Consider the following 22,196-nt stretch of genomic DNA (forward strand, 5'->3'; position numbering starts at 1 on the left):
CCTGACAGAGCCCAAAGGTGCTGAGCAGTGCTGTGGTGCTAACAGCACATACAAGGAGGGGAAACCTGTTTGCTGGAGGGAGCGGGGCTGTGCTGTAGCCTCCTGGAAAAGCTCAAGCTAAGCAGTCGGGCACACCAGGACCCTGAGGATCTTTCTGCCATGGACAGACACGACTGGACAATCTGAAAGCCTGAGGCAGAGGTAAGGTACACACCACCAACAGCAGGTCCTGTGCTCCCCTGGGGGCTATGGTTGCTCTCAGCGGTTTAGCAGCATGCTAAGATGCTCAGAGCCAATATAATCTGTGTGCTTGGCAGTTTCAAATGCCAAAAGCAGCTTAACAGCACCAAGCGCTGCCTTCAGCCGCCCCTCTATAGGTTTAAGATGGTTTAATTATTTTATGGAAGTGTAACTCTAGAAATTGCTGCGGTCCCTTTTAAGGCAGGGATTTAAAAAGCTCTTTAGAAATATTTTTGTGAGACACAACACATCAAATGGGATCCCAGTGGGACACGCTACAAGATCAGATGTCTCTGATGCTGAAAATGCAAGAAGCCCACGGGACAGTCTGGGTCTGTGAACTTCCTCCACTGCTCCTGCTGAGCCCAGCAATGTTCCACCCCTCCCAGCACCCAACCTCACACTGCAACCTCATCTAATCATGGCAAAACCCATCTAAGTAATATGGGTGCAGAGTGTTCCCGGCATGGAGAGAATAAAAAACCCCCCACATACCTCAGAAAGCTCACTGATTCGTTGTGAAAGCAGTGAAAATTCAGAATTCTCCTATGCAAAGAAATCAGGTTAATGCCACGCACCACTGGAGAGGACTCATGATCTCTCTATGCATGCAGCACTGCTGCCCAGCACACCTGTGATCATTAGGGCAGCAATATTCAGCCCAACAAATCTGCCTTAATAGGCCCTGTTAGAACATGATCCATTTGCCATAACGAGCAGATGTCCATGATTACTTAAGCAGAATTCTGCCACTTCTAAGTGTTGTTTCTGCCTTAGCCCTGGAGCACCAGGATACTTCAGGGCCTCGTGACCCACTGGGAGAGCCTCAGTGTGAGAAGGAAAAGGCTGAAGAACTAATAAATATTACATAGAAAACTGTTACCACCTCTGCATTAAGCACAGTCTCAGTGGTGCCTGTGTGCGTGCAGTTACTGCTGCCAGCACAGGCACTGCAGGGATTCCCCAGGAGCAGAGTCCCACTGATGCTGTGCCCTTCCTTCCCTTCCCTGCATTCTGCACAATAAGGGGATTTCTTCCCTAATGTGTGCTGCTGTGGGAGAGTGGACCTTCTCCGAGTCTGTACTGCTCTGCTCAATGGCCTACAAGAGTCTGTGTTATGGAGCTCCCCACATACATCTCCCTCTCCTGCAGACAGAGTGGGGGCAAAACAGCAAGTGCTCCTGCCTCCAGATAGAAGGAACTAAAGCTGAAGCCTGGAATTGCTCTTTGTAGGTGTCTTCCCCAGGACTCAACTCCCTCTTCTCCAGGAGAGACGTGCAACAAGCTCAGAGCCACCCCACAAGAAATGTCAGGTGAGATGAGCTGCTCTGCAGGCAAGCAAAAGCTGAAGCATGGTGCGAGGCAGCAAACACAGTGCCTGGCAGCACAGCTTCACCACCACCTTAATCCTCTTTCCCTTCTTAAATGCTAAATTAATCAATTACATTCCCAGCCCAGTCAGAAATGCAGCTTTCATCTTATACAAGGCAAACATAATTAGGATTGTCATTCGGATCCCGCTCGAGCAGCATACAGATGAGAGCAGCCCCAGCACATGGGTGTGTGCAGTGCAGTCCTCCCTGGCAGCAGCTGGGATTGCAGCCCCACTGCCAGGCAGGGCTTCCTGCTCTGAGCCACAGGAGCCCAAGAAACAGACACAGCAAAGATTTATCATTAGAGATGGGGTGGGGAAAGGGATGCAGAACGATAGCTTGCTGTCTCTTCCATGCTTTTTAGCTACAGAGCAGCAAAGAAAAGCAGCGAGTGACAGATTCAGAACAAATATTTCTGCACACAACACAGTCTGGTGCTGGAACACACTGCTGTAAGGTGCTGTGCTTGCTTTGGTTCAAAAAAGGTTTAGGAAAGCAAAAAGGGCAAAGAGTAATTAAAAGCAGAGATTCCCATCTCCTGGTCAGCAGCCAGAACAATAGTCAGGGAAAGAGCAACCTCCATCCCTCCTGTTATCTTCTCTCCAGGCACTGCCAACAGCCCCTGCTAATATAGGGAGAGAGACTGTGGGCTGACCCAGAGCCATCATTCTTCTGTTCTTGGCACGGACCTAGGCTCTGCTTACCTGTCCCAAAGGCCCAAAGCAGGTGGAGCAGAACATCCCCGTTACAGGACATCAGCACAGTGACAAGCAGATGTGCCTGAGGCACAGAATGTGAGCAAATAGAGGATCTCTGCTTGCTCTGCATTTTTCCCATTCTAATCTTAAGAGACACTTCTTGGGAGGACTCTAACAGCCATGCTGTGCCCAGCTCAACTGCAGTCAGCAGTACCATATGTACCTATGTTTGGTATGGGGCCAGGCAATGCCCTGATGGGAGGTGCAAGTGCCCCTAGTCGGACAGAATGTGGGAAGAAACCAAGCCCTGCACTGTTGTGCTTCTCATTAGCTCCTATTATTCACACCCTGATTCCACTTTTAAACCACGCAGACTGGAGGAGACACACAAAGCCACTCTGCAATGAGCCGATCCCTTGGCTACAAACCTGCTGCTCCTCCTCCCAGCAGCATGGAGCTCAGGCAGCTCATTCTGCTGCTGCACAACCCCATCGCCATCAGCCTGCCAGGGGTTGTCTTCTCCTATCCATCACCATCAGCCATAAACTTCACCTTACAGTGATTTTCTCCTGACCCAGCCCCTCTTGCACCTCTCCAACCAGACCCTGCAGCCTTTACTCAGCAGCTCTCCCTCCAAATGGGATCAGCCCAAGTCAGCTTCAGCAGTACCTCAGCATCTGCTGATGCCAGTTTCTCTCCTGTGGGTGCTTGGGTAGGGAGGGGATGAGCAGAGACAGTCAGGGCTTTTCTCTGATCAAACATTGAGTAAAAGTATGATAAAGGCCCTCGTGTTTCACCTGCTGTGCTTGGGGATGTGCATAAACATGGGGCAAAGCTGATGCGTTGGCCACACGGCTCCGAGGGCAGCTCCATCCCATCTCTCTGCTCAAACCAGCAGAGCATGAAGGAGGTGGCATCATTTGAGGCTCTAAGAAGGAAAGCAAACTTTGCTCTGTACAGCAAAAAGCCACAGCCATTCCTATCCCCCAAAATGAGGGCCCAGAACCTGCAGGAATGGATATTCCTGCAGAGGTGGTACTGTCTCAACCCCAGGCTGCTCCTACAGCCACAGGCCACCAACACCAGGCTCCGTGTGCTGCGGGCATCCAACAGAGGTCCTAAGCAAAAAGGAAACTCACAGCTCCAGCAATGGGAAGTCAGGCTGAACTGCTGGTTATACTGGGAGCGTGACTCGGCTGCCTGCAAAGTCTCAGCTCTGGGATCCAACCTTTGCTTTCTCAACGCCCCGTTGGATCGCAGCGGTTCGGTCTGGGGACGTGCTAAAGTTTGTCGTGCGCTGCTGGGGGACGGAGGCGAGGAGGAAAACATTCCTGCCCACAGCGGGTTGGGAAGGGGACAGAACTATGCTATCGGCCGCCGGTGGGCAAAAGCCGTCTGCTCTGCTCCAGCAGCAGAGCGGCAGAAAACGGCCGTCCCCAGCCCAAAGGTGCGTTCGGAAGCACCGCCCGTCTCTCGCAGCGTTCCAAGAGTTGGCCCGGGGTCAAAGATCCCCCGAGCGCCTGGATGCAGGGAGGGATGCGGAGAGGGATCCGCTCCTCTCTTTGTCTTCCGCAGCGAGGATCCCCTCGGCAGAACACACCCTGAGAAGGGAGGAGCGGCCTCCGAGAGGAGGTGGGGGCCGGCGGAGCGCGATACCCCCGAACGCGGCAGCCGGGGGGGGTGAGGGGGGAAGCGGGGCGGAGCCATCCGGGCGGGGCAGCGCCGACCCCCGCCCGGCCCTCGCGGCGCCTTCCCCGGTTCGGAGCTCGCAGCCCTCCCGGCCCGGAGCGGCGCGGCCATGGGCTCCCGGTTGAGCCGGCAGAGCAGCCTGGAGGATGAGAGCTCCGGTGTCGAGGAACCCTCCGGCCGTGCCGACTTCCACCTCTCTTCGCTGTTGCTAAATCCGCAGAAGCTGCCCGGGGTGCTGCGGAAAGCCTCGCCCGCTCCCTACGTGCGGAGGGTGGGGTGGCTGCGGGAGATTCAGGCCACCATCCGAGAACACAAGCGGGAGCACGCCGTGCACATCCTCAGGCTGCTCAGGAAGGTAAAAGCCGCGGGCGGGGCGGGCAGCCTACGGGCAACAAAGGGGCCGGGGCGGTGCGGGGCCGGGCCCGGCTCTTTGTGCCGCCGTTCGGGCTGGGGACACCGCCCGTAGTTCGTTGCCACCTCCCCTTCCCCGCCCGGGGATTGAGGCTGTGAGGAGGGGAGCACGGCGGGCAGGTAAAGCGGTGCCCGAGCCGTCCCAACCCGCAGCCCTCCGCGTCAGCCCCCGGTGCGTTCAGGAGCGCTGCTCCCCAGGGAAAAGCCACCTCCCGCAGCCCGGCTGGAGGGGAGAGGGATCGGTGTTTCTGGGGAGCGGGGCTCTATCTGCCGCTATGCAGGCATAGAAGAGCCCCACCGCACAGACAGCCCCTGCCAAAGGAATGCAGAGCCCCATTGCTGGAACAGAGCATCTCCATCGCTCCGTCACTTTCCAGGCAAACTCACCTCCCCGAACTGCAGGCGGCTCTGAAATAAACAGCACAGGGGACAAATGCTCCCTCTGATTTGGCACAAAACACCGCCGGTTCTCAGCTTATCGTGTCCCTTCATTAGATAATGACCCACTTCATCCTGGGAATGTACCCAGTTGCTTCTATAGCAGTCAGCAGCCTTTGGGTGTGAGCTTTGGAGCAGGGCCGGGCTCTCAGGGATGCTGTACAGCTGCAGTAATGCCCGCTCTGAGCTCCAAGTCCCAGGCTCTGCAGCACACCTTAGGGTGACCAATGCTCCCAGCTACTGGCGAGCTGCACTTTTTGGAATAAGAAATTATGGGACCTAAAATTCCCTCTCTGCTTTTCATGCCCACTGCCCTAGAGTTCACGTGAGGAGCACTGCTAGCCCTGCAAACAGCCCTCTTGCCATGCATGCACATAGTAAAAAGCGTGTGTATGGCAGACAAGGCTGAGTAAGATCTCAAAGGCAGTTTAGAAGAGTTATTACAAGAAGTCAGTGGTTGCCTCTTTTTCTTCACAGCTGTGGCAGTCTAACATGAACCGACTTCTATAGGGTTTGCCAGAGGCCAGAACCTCAAAATGTCATTTTCTATAGCGCTCAGCACCTCTCCTTCAGGCTGAAGCACTAAAATCTCTCCCAGACCTCGAGGTCTCCACAAGCCCCATCTGTGAGCAGTGGGGTTTGGATGCTGAGTCACAGAGCCATGGAGGGTCATTGCTGAGCCCTCCTTCCCGCACAGCCTGCCAGTGTCTTTCAGGCTCAGCCCTGCACCCAGAATTACCACATGCTGAGCACTCCTCTTCTGCCCCCTGCCCTCTCACTTCCCCTTGTCCCCATCTCCTCCTGTCCATCTTAAAACAGTGACCCTCTGTTCATCTGCTGACAACACCACAGCGGGACACACATCCTGTAGTCCCAACACAGCCTTCCTCCACAAAATGAGATGGGAACCCATCCAGCACCCCCACAACGCCTCCGGTTCTTTGTGTGCTCAAAGGCTGCTAATGTGCGTGGCACCTTCCAATGGCTGAGCACAGCTGTCAGCCATGCTGGGGGCAGATCATCACAACCAATTCTCACGTGTCCAATGCTTCAAAGCACCACAATCAGCGTCTTTCATTATTCACAACATTACATCACTCTTCGGCTAAGCTCAGCCCTTAGCTTGGTCCCCAGCATGTCCCTCCTCACACAGACTGCTTACCTGAGCAGTAATGCTCTCACAAGTTGCTGGTTAACACATCCCAGGCAAGGGTCTGTTTGTTACCTGTAACAAGAGAGAGAGAGAGAGAGAGAGAGACCTCCTTCACTCCAGTGGGCAGTGAGGATATTTAACACCATACCTTATCACTGAGCCTCAGACTGGCAGCATTGCCATCTCCCCCAGAGATGGCAGAGCAACACAGGAGCCAGAACTTCAACCCCTGCGAATGAGGGGGATGCACTCAGGCACACCAGGGCTCCTGGAAGTGCCTCCTGCCATTGCCAGACCTCATCCAGCCCCACAGATCCACCAGCACTTCTCAGCTCGTGGCCTGCAGGCCCCAAGAAGTGGTGGATTGCTCCCAGGACATCAGAAACGTGTAATTAAATAAAGGGAGAAGCTGTAAGCAGATCTACTGAACAGGGATACGAGATTCTGGCAACATGCTGAGAACAACTGCAAGCAGCAGGAATACGCTCATGCACACTTGCTTTGCAAAGCAGCACTCTGATGGCTCCATTGCACATGTCCACATCAGCCTGAGAAATACCTACCAGAGAAAGACCTGTTTCTGCTGGTGAGTGGGCATCGCTCTGCTGGAGGCATCAGACTAACAGCAGTAAAAAGTACAACTAGATTTTCCTGTGCTGAGACATCAGCAACCAAGTGTCCAATAAGAACACTGTGCCAATGGAATGGCCCGGATCCATAACACTGTCTGCTCACCACAGTGCCTGGGTGGGCAGTACTGCATTTTCCAAAGAACAGAGAAGGACTGGAAAAAGAAAAGGAGGCAGTAAGGGAAGAATACAACTAAGAACTAGAAAATGCCCTGTGCTAACAATTTATGGATTATCTACGCAAAGTGAATATTTCTATCTATATTACTGATAAAACCCTCGAAGGCAGTCTTATAGTGGGAATGCAGATTCAACTTAACAGCATAGCTCCAAGTGGGGGAGTGTAATTACCAGTCTGACATCCACTGCTGCAGGCTCAGCCATGCCATCCTCTTGGCAGCTTCCCTCATCTATCCATGCTATGCTGTGTGGGAGGTTCCATTTCCCCAAAGCCTTACGGTTAAGGGAGATGTTGGCACGATGCCTTGGCCCACATCCAGCTGCCTCTGTCCTTCAGGATTCACCCACTGCTCGAGCTCCTTGGTTGCTTGTGCTGTGCACGCGGTGGTGGGGCTGTAAAGCATTTGATTTATTCTTGCTTTCTCCATCACATCTGTAGCCAGGATCTTTGTCTCCGTTCTGCTATCCGCTCAATTTGATCTGAGCATACACAGAGCAGGGAGAGTGACTACAGCAGCAGTTTTGCTTGCTGCTTGGGATTAAGATTCAGCACCTCTGCCAATGATGGCTCTGTCCCTGCTGGCTCTGCATGCACACACTCCCAGCTTTCTCTCTTAGAGTTCTCGGTGCATCTTTCCCTGAGTGGTGCCTGAAGCACACTTCTAGTGGAGCAGTGCGAACATATGGGGCACTCATTTGCTTATTCATTTCTCCTGGCAGCAGCATGCAGAATGGGCAGAGGACTCGTTTCCTCCCTCAGCTGAGCCCTCCTCAACAACCGAATCCAACTCAGCACCATCCCAGTTACATCCCAGCCTTCTTGTTCTACTTTTTTGTTGCTGGGGTATTTTTCTGTCCTCAGAGTATTGCCAAGTGAGTATCCGTGATCCTTTTTCCCAAGATGCTCAGCTGTCTGTTTCTTTTTGTAGGACCTGGGACTGGAAGGAACATTCCTCAATGAAGTCCTCTACAAAAATGCAACCTTCCTCAACTTGGTGGATCCCATCTCCCATGACCTGCTGATGAGCCTTGCTAGAGACCTGCAGTGTCCCAAAAAGGTGAATCCTCCCCTTTAGCTCAATGGACACTTTACAACGTGGCATGATGCAGAATGAGCTCAAATGAGGATGTGGATCAAGCTGGGTGGTTCTCCAGAACCAGCCAGCATGCATCCTTGGAGCAGTAGAGCATGCAGTGATATGCACGTATCTGTAGAAATCGGTTGGAAGAACTTTGGAACATGATTGCAGTTGGGGAGAGAGGTTATGGGCACAAAAGTCAGGGAATTACTCATCTTGCCAACAGAAGACTTGGTTGTGAGGACACGTGCCAGATAAAAATATATGATGGGGAAGGCAGTGTTGCCATATACAATAACACACCCCCAGCCCCATAAGCTAGCCATTGGGAAGAGGTGTTTATGGGGCTACAGAGTTCCCTGCACCTCTGCCCAAGCTGGTGACTCTGGGAGGAAGACAAGAACCCCTCTCTAAGGCTTTATCACATCAGACCATCCTAACCCAGCACTCCATCCCACAGCAACACCAGCACCTACAGCTGTTACCCTTTACCACCACAAACACCATCCGTTCACTCATCGGGCTCAGCAAGTGTCATGTTTGCTTTATAGAGAGGGCAGCAGAGTGAACTTATGCAAAGATAGCTATTAAGCACACGCAGCTCAGAGCAGGCAGTGGTGCCCTGGGGAGTATGCTGAAAGCCTGGTGCAAATTAGCAGCATTCTAATCCTCATTGCAGCTGTAAGATAGCCTGAAAAATCTTTTCAAGGCTAATTATTATCCAAATACAAGCATCTAAAACTACCTCCTAACTGAATCTTGCCCATCTCACTGAGCAGTGAAGTGACACAGGGAGACACTGCCCTGCCAGCAGACAATACATTGATTTTTGTGCACCCGTATACATCCCTCTTCTCTACTTCCATGTCTTACATGCACATATGCTTAAATGAAATGCCATGTCTACCATTGTGTAGATAAGATTTTCCCCACAGGAGATTATTTAGGGGGGTGGAAAGCCCCAGCACCCCAAATCCCCCCCTCTGACCCCAGCTGAGCACCCAGCAGCTGTAACAGCCTTACATGCAAAAGGTTGAGCACGATGTAATTCCAGCAGAGCGTTACATCAGCGAGGACACGGAGGGAACAGGAGGGTAATTCTCAACTGTGAGCAAATGCTCACAGGGCACTGTGCCAGCATCTGTCATGAAGCCTGGTGTGCACCTGCTGTGGTAGGTGGCACCAGCACCCACTTTGCCAATGCAGCAGCAGTCTGGAACAGGGCACCTAACGCCAGTCCCTTGGGCTCCCCAAGTGAACTGTGGTGGATCAAGAGGTGCTCTCTGAGAACAGGCTGGGATTTCTCTTGATTTGGCACAGAAAAGCAGCCACGTGCTGGCAGTGCATCCTGGGGATGCTCAGCTGATTCAGGGACTGCTTAGAAGAGTCACTGTGCAGCTGTTGGCCCACAGTACAGCACTTTAACTGCTTGCAATAAAGAATAAGTTAGCGTTCTGACAGCTTTACTATGTGTTTACCTATCAAATCCCTAAATGCACGTGTTGCACTATGGCTGGAGGGCTGAAGAGTAGGAATGCAGGTGTCTGTATGCGAGATGAGGCAGAAATCCCAACCTTCAGCAGCTGCCATTTGTCATTCTGCTTCACCAGGAGAAGAGAGATGCTTTCAAAGTCACAGAAATGGAGAATGCGTGCAAAAAGAAACTCAGGAGAGCTGCTGCCACCTCGGTGCTGATGAGTTAGTTGTTGCAAGGGGTGGAGGGAACTGCTGTTGTTGGGAAGCTCCCAAATTCAGACCTCCAGGAGAAAAGCAGACTGCAAGGAAGCAAGGTGCAGTGCAGGGACCTGTCTGGTTCCTTCTCCTAGCTGAGCACGGGAAGGAAGAAGAGTTCAGGTTTGCAGCCCCACTCCCCTGTCAAGGCAGGAAAATGCTGGGCTGGGATTCTTCCTGACAGTGTGGGGTACTTACATGTTCCTGGCACCCCAGAAGTGCATGCTGTGTTGCAGAGACATCTCCAACCTTTTAGCCATTCCTTTTTCATCCTCTTTTCCGTCTTTTCTTGTATACAGTCCCATACTCTGCTATCTGCTATCTACAGTCCCTTTCCCATCTCCCACCCTTTTCCTCCTGTTCTGCAGCAGCATACAGAGCCTAACGTACCCCTTTGCTTGCAGGAATACGACCCCTGGAAGTCCTCAGACAGGATCTGCAGGCAGCTGATCTACCACCTGACCCCACACTCCAAATGGCACCGGCATGGCATGCCCCGCAGGAAGTCCCAAATGTGGTAAGTTCCTCAGTCTCTCTCAAGTTCATCGAAATCAGACCTGCTGTCACAGTGCTAAGGAAGCAGAGACAGCAGTACTCGCAAGGTACGCAGCCCCACAAGCACTCTAAGTTGGCAGCCCTGCAGGCACGCAGCCCAGACACAGCTGCAGGGCAATGTATAAGGCAGAATAATTTGAATTAAATATGTAACAGCAGCACTTTCTTGTTGAAAAACAGGAGAGGAACTGGTTTATGGTTTGTGGCAGAAAGCATCTGCAGAGTTGGCATCTTTGGCTGCTGCTGGTAACAGAAAAGCAAGGAATTGCTGTTTCACTTGGAGATATCAGGGCTGTATTCTGTCCAGCCAGGCTGCTTTTAACTGATCTGTATTCTCTGCTTCCTGCCATCTGTTATAGAGCATTTCACTCTGACCTCTGCTGAACTCCTGCCCCTGCCTTGTACCTTTCTGCCTTCAAGGTCCTATAAGAAGTACATGTATAGCAGCAAGACTTCTGAAGGCATTTCTAATCTCCAGTGGAAATCTGGGATTCTTCAGAAGAATCAATGTGTGGAAAACATATTCCCTTGCCTTTGTGATCCTCTGGGCTTGGGCTTTCGTGGATCTGATACAGAACCCAATTTATCCCTTCTGAAATGCAATTTCCACTTTCTGGCAAAGTGCCAAATGGGTCCAGAGGATAATTAGCAAGTTCAGCCACATAGACAACAGGGAGCATCTGCCAGGTTTTAATTACTGTCAGGCTGCTACAGAGATGTGGTTTGGGAGATGGGAAGCGCCCACCGTACTCGAGCAGGACCACACATCAGGTGTTCCCCTATGACCAACCAACAAACCTGTAGGGCAGGAACTGACTCTAAGTCACATCCTAATCCACTCTCAGTGGAACCCAACTGTAAGTACAAACCTGAGCTACCCATGAATTGATGAAGTAGAAAGAACGAGATAAATGTCTTCAAGCACCCCTGTTTCAGTACACAGTGATCCCAGGATAACTGGAACTGCAAACTCTGCTAAGGACCATTCAAACTTCCATCATGCAGAAACAGTGTTATTTTAGTCACACATTGAGCCCAATCAGATCCCTCAGAGACTGTTAGCAAAACATCCTATGAGAGCTTTTAGACAAGCACATCTTTCCGGATGTCCTTAACCACAAACCTGCTCCCCCACTAAAGCCATAGGTCCTACCTGCTTCTGTTACCACCTTTAACACTGATTTAACCTGAGGCTGTGACCACAGCAAAGGTGCAATGAATCTCATAGGGAGAGGACACAACAGGTTGCTGTCTGTCCTCAGTGCCTTCCCTGCAGAGCCATTCCTCTGAAGTGACTGTAACACAGGCCCTGCTTCTAGAAGTGAAATCAGGCTGCTGCAAGTTGCCATCAGAGCAGCTTTTACCAGCTGAGCACCCCAGGCCAGAAACAGAGTCCACAGAGAAACATGGAAGAAGAAGGGCTGATAGGGCTGCACTGTAGTCTAGTACTGCCATTAAGGAGCTATAGATGATGACTGAACTTGGCATAGCTGGGTTGGGGAACCTTCCACATCTTCTACTAGCATTGCACTCAGAGCTGGCTGCTCAGTGCCTCTCCTCAGTGCAATGGATGGAACCTGAACCCATAAAACACGCAGGCAGAAAACTGAGCAATCTTTACAAGCAGGGTGTTCCTGGTGCAGAAAAAATAGCCCCAGTTTCCCACCCAGTCACCTGTTCTGGAAGAATAAAGGCATTTGTGCATATGGAGTTGCACACATCCAGGTTTCCTTTTTCCCAGGTCACACTATGGTTTAGTTCATTTGCCTGAGTGAATTGCATTTTGTACCATCTTGGCTAATCTAAAGCTGGGTGGGGAACCGAGTGTTCCTTCTGGGCTCACTGCTCCATTTCTCATTTATTGATGTGCACTGCCCAGACACTGCAGCATTAGATGCACTTTAAAAATGCAATGAAAGCGTTTGTGTCTAGAAGACTGCAGGGAAGCATCTTTAAAGGGCTGCGGTCTTTTTATTTCTTCTTGAAAACATCAGTCAGGGCCATAGATGACAGCTCTGGCAGATTAGATCTTAGCCTTCACATGGCATGAGATGAATATTAAGTAGAGCTCCCATTTCTCCTTTATGCAACGGAGGAAATGTTCACCATCGTTCTGCTTTTGAGTTAGGAAGCCAAGTTAGAGAATACCAGTCAGTTAACTAAAGCCACATGGTAAGAGTCAGATGCAAGTACAAGAACAGCTGGAACTGGGTTTGTTTAGCTTAGTGCTCGAGGCGTCTCTCACCTCACCAGAACCAGCTGAAGCCAGACTTTCAAAGCAGCACCCTGTGCCACAAGGAAGCAAAGGCAAGCAGATTATGCTAAGTAGGCAATTAAAAAGCCCGGAGCTCATCCTTAAGTCGCTGGCAGAGGAGCCATCCAGACATGCCTGCCACTAGGCTCTGTGCAAGGAGGAACCGCAAAGAAATACTCGACTCGTGGTTAATTAGCCACTTCTGGCAGTGCCTGTTAATGAAGGAGGGGATGCACAGTGGTGGGAGCACCAGGAAAACTTTGAATATAAAGAAATTAAAGAAAAATAAGAGACGTAGAGGGAGAAATCTGGTAACTCCCCAGCGATACAGACAGGGACTATTAGGCATCACTCATTACTGAAATCTTATTTGGTTCTTACCACTTCCTCCCAGCCTCTGCTTCTCTTAGTGTGAAGACAGGGCAAAGACTCAATTTCCAGGATGCTGAACAAGCTCCTTCAAGACCACAACAGGATGCCAAGCACCACTGGATCTACTGCAAGTCTCACCAGAGCAACAAGCAGGAACTGTCACAGCCACCAAAGAGCTTAACTGATGAGGAAGAAGTTGTAGGGCACTGATCTCTTAGGAATGGCAGGCACTGTTCCCCACTGCATGCTGCACACAGCTCCAGGCAGGCTGTGGGGTCAGGCTGCACATCACCTTGCTTCTTGCTCACATTGCATTCTCACTTGAAGCCGATCCTCCAGCATCACAGAGAACATTTCCTCTCTAAACTTACTGCAGAGAATACAAACACCATCTGCTTCCCTGCATCCAGGGTCTAGATCCTTGCTGGATGCAAACCCTGACAATTATAGACGTGCACACAGCACCAGCTGCAGCAGCACAAGGCTAATCCAGCCTCCAGCACTTCGCAGCCCTCCGCCTACAAGTCCCATGGGCATCCAGAGCCATGTCACTAAATAGCTGTTTTGTCTCACACAAAGAAAAAAGCATCTTCAATTGAAGCTATCTTTAAGCCTATTTTACTTGCAGAAATTAGAGGATATTAGATGATCCCCTCCCCTAGAAATAAGCCTGGCATTTTATCAGCTGCTGCACAAACATTTTCTTGCTCCTCTCAAGGTCCACAGAGGGGTGGCCCAGGTCACATAAAGAGTGGGACATAAGGCTGTTTGAAACCTTTAGGTCTGAATGCAAGTTATTTCACACTGTTACAGCTTCCTACCATGAGAACTCATTAAATACATTAGATACAGCCTCAGCCTCGCACAGTGAATTCCCTCCAGAAGCACAAGGATGTATGGAAAAAGCCAGAACAAAGTGCTGCCAAACCCAGAGAGCAGGAATTTGTGGGCTGTAGAACAGACAGTGCAGCCCACGAGGTCATTTCCTCCTCATGCTCCTTCATGGGATCGCAGCAGTGTTAAATGCATCCACAAAGTGTCGATGAATGCACTGATGCATAGTTATTCATTTGTGTTACCACATATTCATAGGGAGGCTGAAGTTTCTGAAATACCACAAACTGTATACACAAAGCAGAGCAGTAAGGGCAGCATCGTATCCTCCTCACAACGGCAGAAGGGCCTAGAAACACTGAAGTTTGCAGAGGCATTCTCACCTGCAACGGCAGCTCCTGTGGTGCTTCAGCCTTCTCCAAGGAAACTGCACATCCCCAGGGACTGGCTGTGCTGCAGCCGTGCAGAACACTACAGGCAGCCAGATAGGAAGAGTGGGCATCTTCATACTGGTGGTTAGTTCTTACCCCAACCCCAACAAGGCACTTCTACACCCACTGAGCATATGAGTAAGGGCACTAGTGGAGATTCTAGTAGAGCTCCAATATCCTTAAAGCTAGCTGCATCTGTAAGGACAGCGAGGCTAATATCATTTATATTAAGGCAGTAAGCTCCCACATTGCATCAACACACACTTCTACTCAATCCCACAACACAGCCTCATCACCCCCCACAGCTTCCACTTCTCACAGCACTCCCACAGACCTAAAATCCACCTCAGAACTCCTCATCCCACTCATTTTGGGACCCTGTAGCACAGCTTTACTTACCCTGCAGCCTACCTCCTCCTCGCTCTGCTCTCCTAGCAAACAAGGGCCACAGGTGAGAGCAGATCTCTCTAGATTGCTCTCAGCACCCTGCTGCCCTGCCCACCTCCTCACAGCTGCAGCAGATCCCCAATGATTTGCTGACCACCGAGATCCAAACCAGCAGCTACAGGTGGGGGATGCTGGGGAAGGCTTTTAAAGGGACGTGGTAAATCCACTCTTGGAGTGCTGTTTGCTCACAGATTGTTTTTTCTGATAAAATATGCAGCCTTTTAACACCGCTCTACTGCATCATAATTTGTTTGCAACAGACCACAGCATTCACCTGGAGAGGTGGTGAAAAACAGCTCAGACACACTGCAAACCAGTCCATATGGAAGCTTTGCTTGCCATGGGTATTTCTGCTGTCCATGCATGAACATCTGTATGTACACATCCAGACAAACCCTCTGAAATGTACTAGTGAAAGAATTCAGAGTCCTACGGTTTGCCAGTTTTTGAGGAGTTTAAGTGCAGAGAAGACCCAGGAAAGCCCGCGGACACAACCTGCCCAGAGGCATGGTGCAAACTTCATGCCTGTTAACTAACCAAGCTCCACTTTCTGTTTGCAGAACGTTCTTAACGAGCCCTCCCCTGCTCTGTGCGTGTCATTCCTCTCTCTCCCTTTCCACCCCCAGCCTGAAGAACAGCCTGCAGAAGAAGGTGAGCCAGGGCTCCATGGATCTGTCCGGGATCCCTCTGACCATGCGGGATGTGCACCGCATGGCGTACTACCTTCAGAACAACGGGGATCACCTCACCTCCGTGGACCTGAGCTTCACCGAGCTGAACGACGACATGGTGCGCCTGCTGCTGCCCTTCCTCTGGGCACTGCCCAAGCTCACCCACCTTTCCCTCAACGGCAACCGACTGACGCGAGCGACCATGAAGGAGCTGACTGACACCATGAAGGACATGAACAAGTTCCCTTGCCTGGCTTGGGTAGACCTCGGCAACAACGTGGATGTCTCGTCCATGCCGCAGCCTTTGCTCGTGGGCCTGCGCAAGCGCCTCAGCCAGCAGACCACGCTGCCAACCATTTATGAGGCTCTCGACTGTGACCCAGAGATCCCCAGCGGGCAGGAGGGCGGCCGGCCGGAGGACGAGGAAGCAGGGAGCACCCCACGGCACGCTGTCCCTCAGCAGGGCTGCGAGAGGTGACTGGACAACGAGCCGGCTCTGGCACACTGAAGCCACCCCAAGGAGCAGTTCTGAGTCCAAACACCAAGCAGAGGGCCAGCTTGACCGGCTTCCTTCGGCACTTCTCTCTCACCTTCCCTGACATCTCCCTCCAGTTTGCTGTGAGACAAAGCCTGTTGTTCCCCAAAATGTGCTCTGCTCCCTCCCCTCGCTGCCGAACCCATCGCCCACATTACAGAGAGGAACTTACAGCAAAGCTGGTCCCCAGGCTGGGCTTCACTGGAAGACCTGTCGGAGTCAACCATTTCTTCCAGCAGCCATTGGGTTGAGGGAAAGTGATGGGGGGAAACCTAAAACAGAAACAGGCTTGTCGTTTACTTCCTTTCCTTCTTTTCCTAGGCACCTTGGAAAGCTTGGGACCTGCAGTGTGAAAGGAGGTACCCCAAGAGCCTAGCTGTTGTGGAGCTTCGTTGAAGGGCTCAGAGGCCAGAGCTGGAGCCCAGCAGTGTCTCCCTCTTGTGTCTGGCTCTTTTTGTTTTGCTTTCCCCCCCCCCCCCCCATTGTGTGTTTTGTATTAATGTCTGAACAAAGGGACTTGGTCAGAGACCATCGGATTGCATAGGCTGGGGCGGACACATGGCTTGGAACTGCAGCATCAGGATATTTGTTGTGTGACTGGGGTGAGAGGGAGGGGAAGGAGGTATGTGTTGGTGGGAGCATGGGGGATGGGATGAGATGAGATGGGGTGGGAAGGCCAAGGGTTGAAAAGGGAGGGGAAATAGTCTTGTGGTTTAAAAGGACTGGTTCAAAAACTGTGGTTTTGTACACAACTTACAAGTTTCAAGTGAAATCAAGGAATATCAGACAGCTAAGTGCTTTACTGACACTAGAGGAGCAAGCAGTGAATGTGCCAGAGGTGGGCACTTCCTAAGCTAAAGTGCGAAGCTTTGGCTCCTTATTGCATATTGCATACCTCGTAATACTGACATGATGTGAGCAGCTGCACTGTCATTTCCAATGCTGTCCAAAACCAAACCAGTGATGCAAGATTTCTAGTGTTTTCCACATTGCTCACGTTCTGTGTAAACTCAATAAACGGTTCTCTTGGACATGAGTGTAAAGTACCATCGGGTCTGAGTATCTGTGTTGTTGCCAAGCTGAGCCAGCAGTCCAGTCACTGCAACCTGACTTTTGAAAGAATCTCTCTGGGAGTCTCAACGCATAAAAGAAAGTCTCATATACTGAGCCACCCAAATCAGCGTGAAACAAATGATTCTTTCATGCTCCTTGCTGACCTCTCAAGGTGTTGCAAGAGCAAATTGGTGATGCTGAGTGATTTATCCCTTTGGATGAAGAGTGAGGGCACTGGATGGTATCAGTATCTCTGATCAGCTGCCAAGAGCCTCATCACAGACTCATAAAGGTTGGAAAAGATTTCTAAGATCATCTAGTCCAGCCATCAGCACATCCCCACCGTGCCCATTAAAACACATCTCTCAGTACCAAAAGTTACCCAAGGAAGAAAGATGGCTTTACAGACCCTGGGACAACTATTACAACCTGCTATTGCAGGAGTTAGCTGGTCTTAGTTGCCCATCACAGTGGAGATGGGAGAGAAAAGGCCCCGAGATAGCCAGGACATGGTGCTTGGAACGAGGGTGGGAAACAGGTAGTGCTAACGTAGCCAGGCTGTGCAACCCAAGGAGGTAAGGGAGCTTGTGCTCCCCTAAACAGTTCTCACCCCTGGATTTGTAGAGTAATTTCTATGGCAAAGGCTGCGTTTGGGGGCATGAGATTGTCTTGCGGAAGGCAAAACAGAGTTTCTCAAGCAGCCACTCCCATTACTGGGAAAGGCTCTGCCACTTTCAGAGGTCACTGCCTGCCTCTCTTGTTAAAACTCAATTTCTCCCTCTCCTTGTGCTCTTTCCTCCCCTGTTGTGGAAAAGATCAGATTTAGTTTTCCTCCTTCTCCTTCCAAAATATCCTTCAGCAAAAACGAAAAGCATTTCAAACGGCAGCAGGATCTGCTTAAACCCTTGCAGTCTGAGCAGAGCAGCAGTCTGTGCCAAGAAGAAAACTCGGGCACGAAGCATTCAGATGAAGGCTCAGTGCTGCCTGGTGAGTCAGTGGCATATCTAGAAAGAGGAAGCGGGGTGCTGAGCATTCCAACTCGGAGCACTGCCTGTAAGGCTCTGTATTGAGGCATCTTCACAGCTTTTCCATCACAGAAGAACCCCTCAGAAACAAGGCAGGACCCCCAGCGTGCAGCCCACCTCTGACAGCTCTTCCTGCAGAGTCCCTGGCTCAGCCCCAACCACTTCCAGCCCTGCTGTAAGTAGCCTTTTGGGTCCAAGCCATGCTGATCAGCAGGATGGAGAAGAGACGTTCCGCCCTTTGCAAGGAAATTTTGTACTATTGGCAGCTACAGGAGCAAGAGATAAAGCATGGCTTGAGACAAACCAAGCAGCTGTGGGACTGGTGGTTATTCCTCCATATGCACTTGGTTGCTTTGCCATAGAAACTTCCCCACGGAGAACTGGCTGTGAATAAATACATGCAAATGCAAATTTTGAGGTCTTGGCTTAGGAAGCCAGCAGTGCCTCTTGGATCAGCTCTAATAACTGTGGACAAATGCTCACAGCATATCCAGCTGTTCCCTGTCAGCTCCCAACGGCACTGACAGGTGGAGGACTCCAAGGAGCACAGCACTGTGCATCCAGCCCCAGAGCTGGGAAACATCCCAGTGCACTGCTACAGGGAGATACAAACCAGAGAGGAGAATGCAACACAAATGAGCCTTTCCTTGCACAGAATGTGAAAGCTCTGGGATCTCAAAGGGGATTAAAGGGATGAGCTGCTGGTACAAGTCTCCTCATTGCTACTTACCCAGAGGGACCAGCTTTGTTGCGCTGCTAAATCAGGGGATGCTTGCCTTGCAGTGAGCTAGATAGCACAGCAGGAGAGGCAGACCCCTGCCATACTGAATACTCTCCTCAGCTCTGTACTTGCTGCTGCTGGGCTGTAATTTCAGCTGTGCAAAACAGTACACACTTCATTACCAATCTCATGCACCAGGCCAACCTCCATCATTTCACAGGTTAGCAGCCTCCCTTCCTTTCCATGCAGGATGCAAACAGTCAGGAGTTTCCTACCTGGCCCAGCAGCCTCCTGCACACTCTCAGGGCCAAGGGAGATGGCCACTTGCAGTAAGCAGTAAGCTGGGACTCTGCACAGGGTCAGAAAGGCAGCCAGCCCACAAAGCCCAGCCACAGCTTTGCTCAAACGTGAGGACTCTGAGGACACAGGTAAATAAGGCCATGGGTGCCAGATGGCAGAAGAAGAAAGGATAGACCAAAACTTTTCAGTGTCTTAATCAGAAGTATACTTGCTCCCTCCTTCCCTAGCTGGTCAGCACCTTCCTCACTCCCTTATCCTTTATTTTATACAGCACTGACTTCAAAACACAGAGTAACTACCAAGAGCATTCTAAGGTAATGAGATGCTCAGCAGAGGGGTCATCACGAGCCTCATCACCACCCCTATGACTCCATCCAGTAGCTGTAATTGTTTTGTCAAGGTAAGGATGCAAACACAGCTGGAAGCATGGGCTTGTCTGACCTATTTTTATTTTAAACACTTCACAATCTGTCAAGGGCTTTCCTTTCCTCACAAACTAAGCTCTTTTTTTCAGTTTATAATACATTTCTCATGATGAGTGCTCAGACAGTAATGGAGTTTGCACTCTTTGGGAAGACTGACAGGCTCCTTAGTGGACAGTTGCTGACAATGTTACCAAAGTTCCTCTTATGAAAGCAAGCAAAAAAGCATTCAGCATTTGCCTTTAAGAGACAGATTATTCTGCCTACCACCAGACACTTCCAGCACTTAATGAGGATTATTCCTCCCAGTCCATTTTTGAGGCAATATGCCCCAGGTTAGATACCACGACGGGAAGCATTTGGAAAGCTATCTAACAACTACACAGGCTTCATTCAATAAGCATAACTCCTGTGAAACGTAAGGAGTCTCAGTTAGCATGAATGTGGCCACATAAAAAAAGCAGAAAAAAGCATTTCCCTGTACCAGCAGCAGCCCATGGGTCTCCATGTCAGACAGCTGAGTGGAGCTTTGTTCTTGCTCCCATGAAGTCTTTTGGTTTGTGGAGCCAAGTTTGGCGTGCATGCCTTTATTTGAACTCTCTTGCAGCTGATAAGCTCTTCCTTTATTCTGCAGACCCCAGGTTCACCCAGCAGAGATAACCCTAGGATTAGCAGGGCCCAGCCCAGGAACCCTCTCTGGAACTAGCAGACAGGGCTAGAGAGGGCAGTATGTGCTGGTGTCAGAACCAACTGCACATTTTATCAACTTTTTGGGGCAGATGGTTTTGTTTTTTAAAAGCTACAGTTGAAAGGCAATGCGATGGAGAATACCAAGGATTGCAAGGAATGATTCTGACATGCCACCAGACCCTCAGAGGCTGGGTCTCCAGCAGCAAGCTATCCTCCTCTGGATCTCAGCCCTGACCACGTCCATCCCTCATCTCTGATATGGAGTATTTGGGGGAGGATTTTCCTGTACTTCTGCAAACCAGGCTCTTATCTGCTGTTCCTGCCATCCCTCACCAAGCAGAAATGAACCCAGGCCTCACACACACAGTCTCTCTCTAAGCACAATACCCCACTGCAGAGAAAACAGGGTTTTCTCATTTCAGCATCAGTACAGGGGAAGGGCTGGCTGTGTCTGAAAAAGAGGCAATGGAAACATTGAAAGCAAAGCAAGAAGTGAGGGCTGCCAGAGTCCTCCCTGTACACAGCCCTAGCCAGAGGCTTCAGCACATCCTGCGACACAAATCTCAGCCTAGGGTTAGGATTAGACTTCATGTACTGGAAGTCAAATTCTGATATGAGAAACTCTAATGAGCTCCCTAGAGCTTCACCCTAGAGCTTCTGTGTCCAATGTGGCTTATTAACTAGAAAAAGTTTGTAGCAAAAAGGCAAAACAAAGAGAGCTCATCCTAACGAATACCCAGAGAAAAGGAGAAAGCAGCATTTCCTCTATGTGCATTTCCCAAACCACAGAGCAGCAGCCAAGCTGTCCTCAAAAGCAAAAGGTGAGGGCTGCAGCCAAGATGATGCACTCCTCCCTGGCTCTGGAGGGGCCTCTGAGGGGCAGCTTTTTACAGTGCTCTTCAAAGAGGTTTGATATAGGCTGGTAACTGAGCTCCGTGAAAGAAAAAAAAAACAAAAAAGCCTGCTGTAGAGCTATTTTAGAGGTATTTGAAATGTAGAAAGGAGCTTATTCAATTGTGAAGCAGCAAACAGCAATGCCTTTTTTTAGTTACAGAAGAGTCAGAGTCTCCACAGTTCATTTCCATCTCTCAGGTGGATGAAGTCAGAGAAAAAAAAAATAAAACAAAAACCTATTCATCTTGCCATCTACTTCAGATTTTAGAGGGCTGTAAAAACATCAATGAGCAACTTCAAATGGCACCACATAGTTTATGCATTGTCACATTCTCAGCTGCACAGTGAGGGCCAGGAGTACTGCCAGCCCCCCCAGACCTCCTCAGAAAGCCCAAATATACAACCCTGATGTCTCCTACTAGAAACAACAAATCTTTTCCTTCACTATTACAGATGTTAATTGCACTCAACACATTCAAAATAGGTGAACAGAGCCAATGCACATTTCTGTTGCTGAAGTTTGTTTTCTTCTGCCAGGTGGGGCAGAGAAAGAGGCTTGCCCCTCTCCCCCCAAAAACAGAACCAAGTCTCTTGAAAGGAGGGCTATGAATAAGAACAATCCTCTAATCATCATCTTTGCTTGTACCTGGACAAAGTGAACTGCGAGGTGCTCTCAGCACAGTATCCAAGTGTATTTGATCCGTGATTTATCTACCTTGCAAGAGAAGAAATATGGTTGTCTTGACAAGCTACTTACCTACAAACCTTCAGAATACAGGCAGAGAAACCTGAATACCCTGAGAAGTGTCAAATCCAAAAAGCACCATGAAGCAGCTTACAGTTCAATAGCAGACTGATGCAAGAGTGTTCAGAGACCATCACTTCTACATCAGAGTTCTGGAGATGAACTTTGTAGGGATAATCCAGCAGTCAGAGCATTCACTGGGCCTCTGCAGATTTTATCCCTGAGATCCAGAGACACTGAACCTCTCTACAGTTCAGTCTCCATCTCTCCTTGTGAAATGCAAGGTGACAATAAAGAGACTTCCCTGCAGCAGTTTTGCTTAGAAAAAAACAACAAACCATAACAACAACATGAAAGCCTGTGTGTGGTCAGGAACTTCACAGCATGGAGCCACGAAGAAGCTGAAGGGCCACTTTCACAAACCACACCATCTCCCCACAGATTCAGGCATTCTCTTTGCCTCCCCTTGCAGCCCAGCACTGTTGATATTCCCTCTAACTGCTCTGTTCCGCTCTCCATCAACATTTTAGGCACTGTGGGACGAATTGCAAGCAGTTTTGCCTCACAACAAGCAGTGGTTTGCTCTGGAGTGGACGTAGTAATATCTCTCCACTGAACTGGAGCAA

The 22,196-nt window shown here is 50.3% G+C and overlaps 1 protein-coding gene across 1 annotated transcript; it reads left to right on the plus strand.

The window, feature by feature from the left end:
- Positions 1-3,984: 3,984 nt before the first annotated feature.
- On the plus strand, positions 3,985-16,766 carry LRRC75B (leucine rich repeat containing 75B). The gene is made up of 4 exons (XM_010720300.3): positions 3,985-4,355; positions 7,741-7,869; positions 10,026-10,138; positions 15,141-16,766. The coding sequence occupies exons 1-4, from the start codon at positions 4,110-4,112 to the stop codon at positions 15,661-15,663; spliced, it is 1,011 nt and encodes a 336-aa protein (XP_010718602.2). The 5' UTR covers positions 3,985-4,109; the 3' UTR covers positions 15,664-16,766.
- Positions 16,767-22,196: the final 5,430 nt, after the last annotated feature.

This window comes from Meleagris gallopavo, chromosome 17 (genome assembly GCF_905368555.1).
Source record: "Meleagris gallopavo chromosome 17, MGAL_WU_HG_1.1, whole genome shotgun sequence".
Lineage (NCBI taxonomy): Eukaryota > Metazoa > Chordata > Aves > Galliformes > Phasianidae > Meleagris > Meleagris gallopavo.

Coding starts and splice junctions, on each gene's coding strand:
- LRRC75B (XM_010720300.3), top strand. CDS start 4,110: ATGGGCTCCCGGTTGAGCCGGCAGAGCAGCCTGGAGGATGAGAGCTCC. Junction 4,356..7,740: donor TCCTCAGGCTGCTCAGGAAG/GTAAAAGCCGCG, acceptor TTCTTTTTGTAG/GACCTGGGACTGGAAGGAAC. Junction 10,139..15,140: donor CGCAGGAAGTCCCAAATGTG/GTAAGTTCCTCA, acceptor TTCCACCCCCAG/CCTGAAGAACAGCCTGCAGA.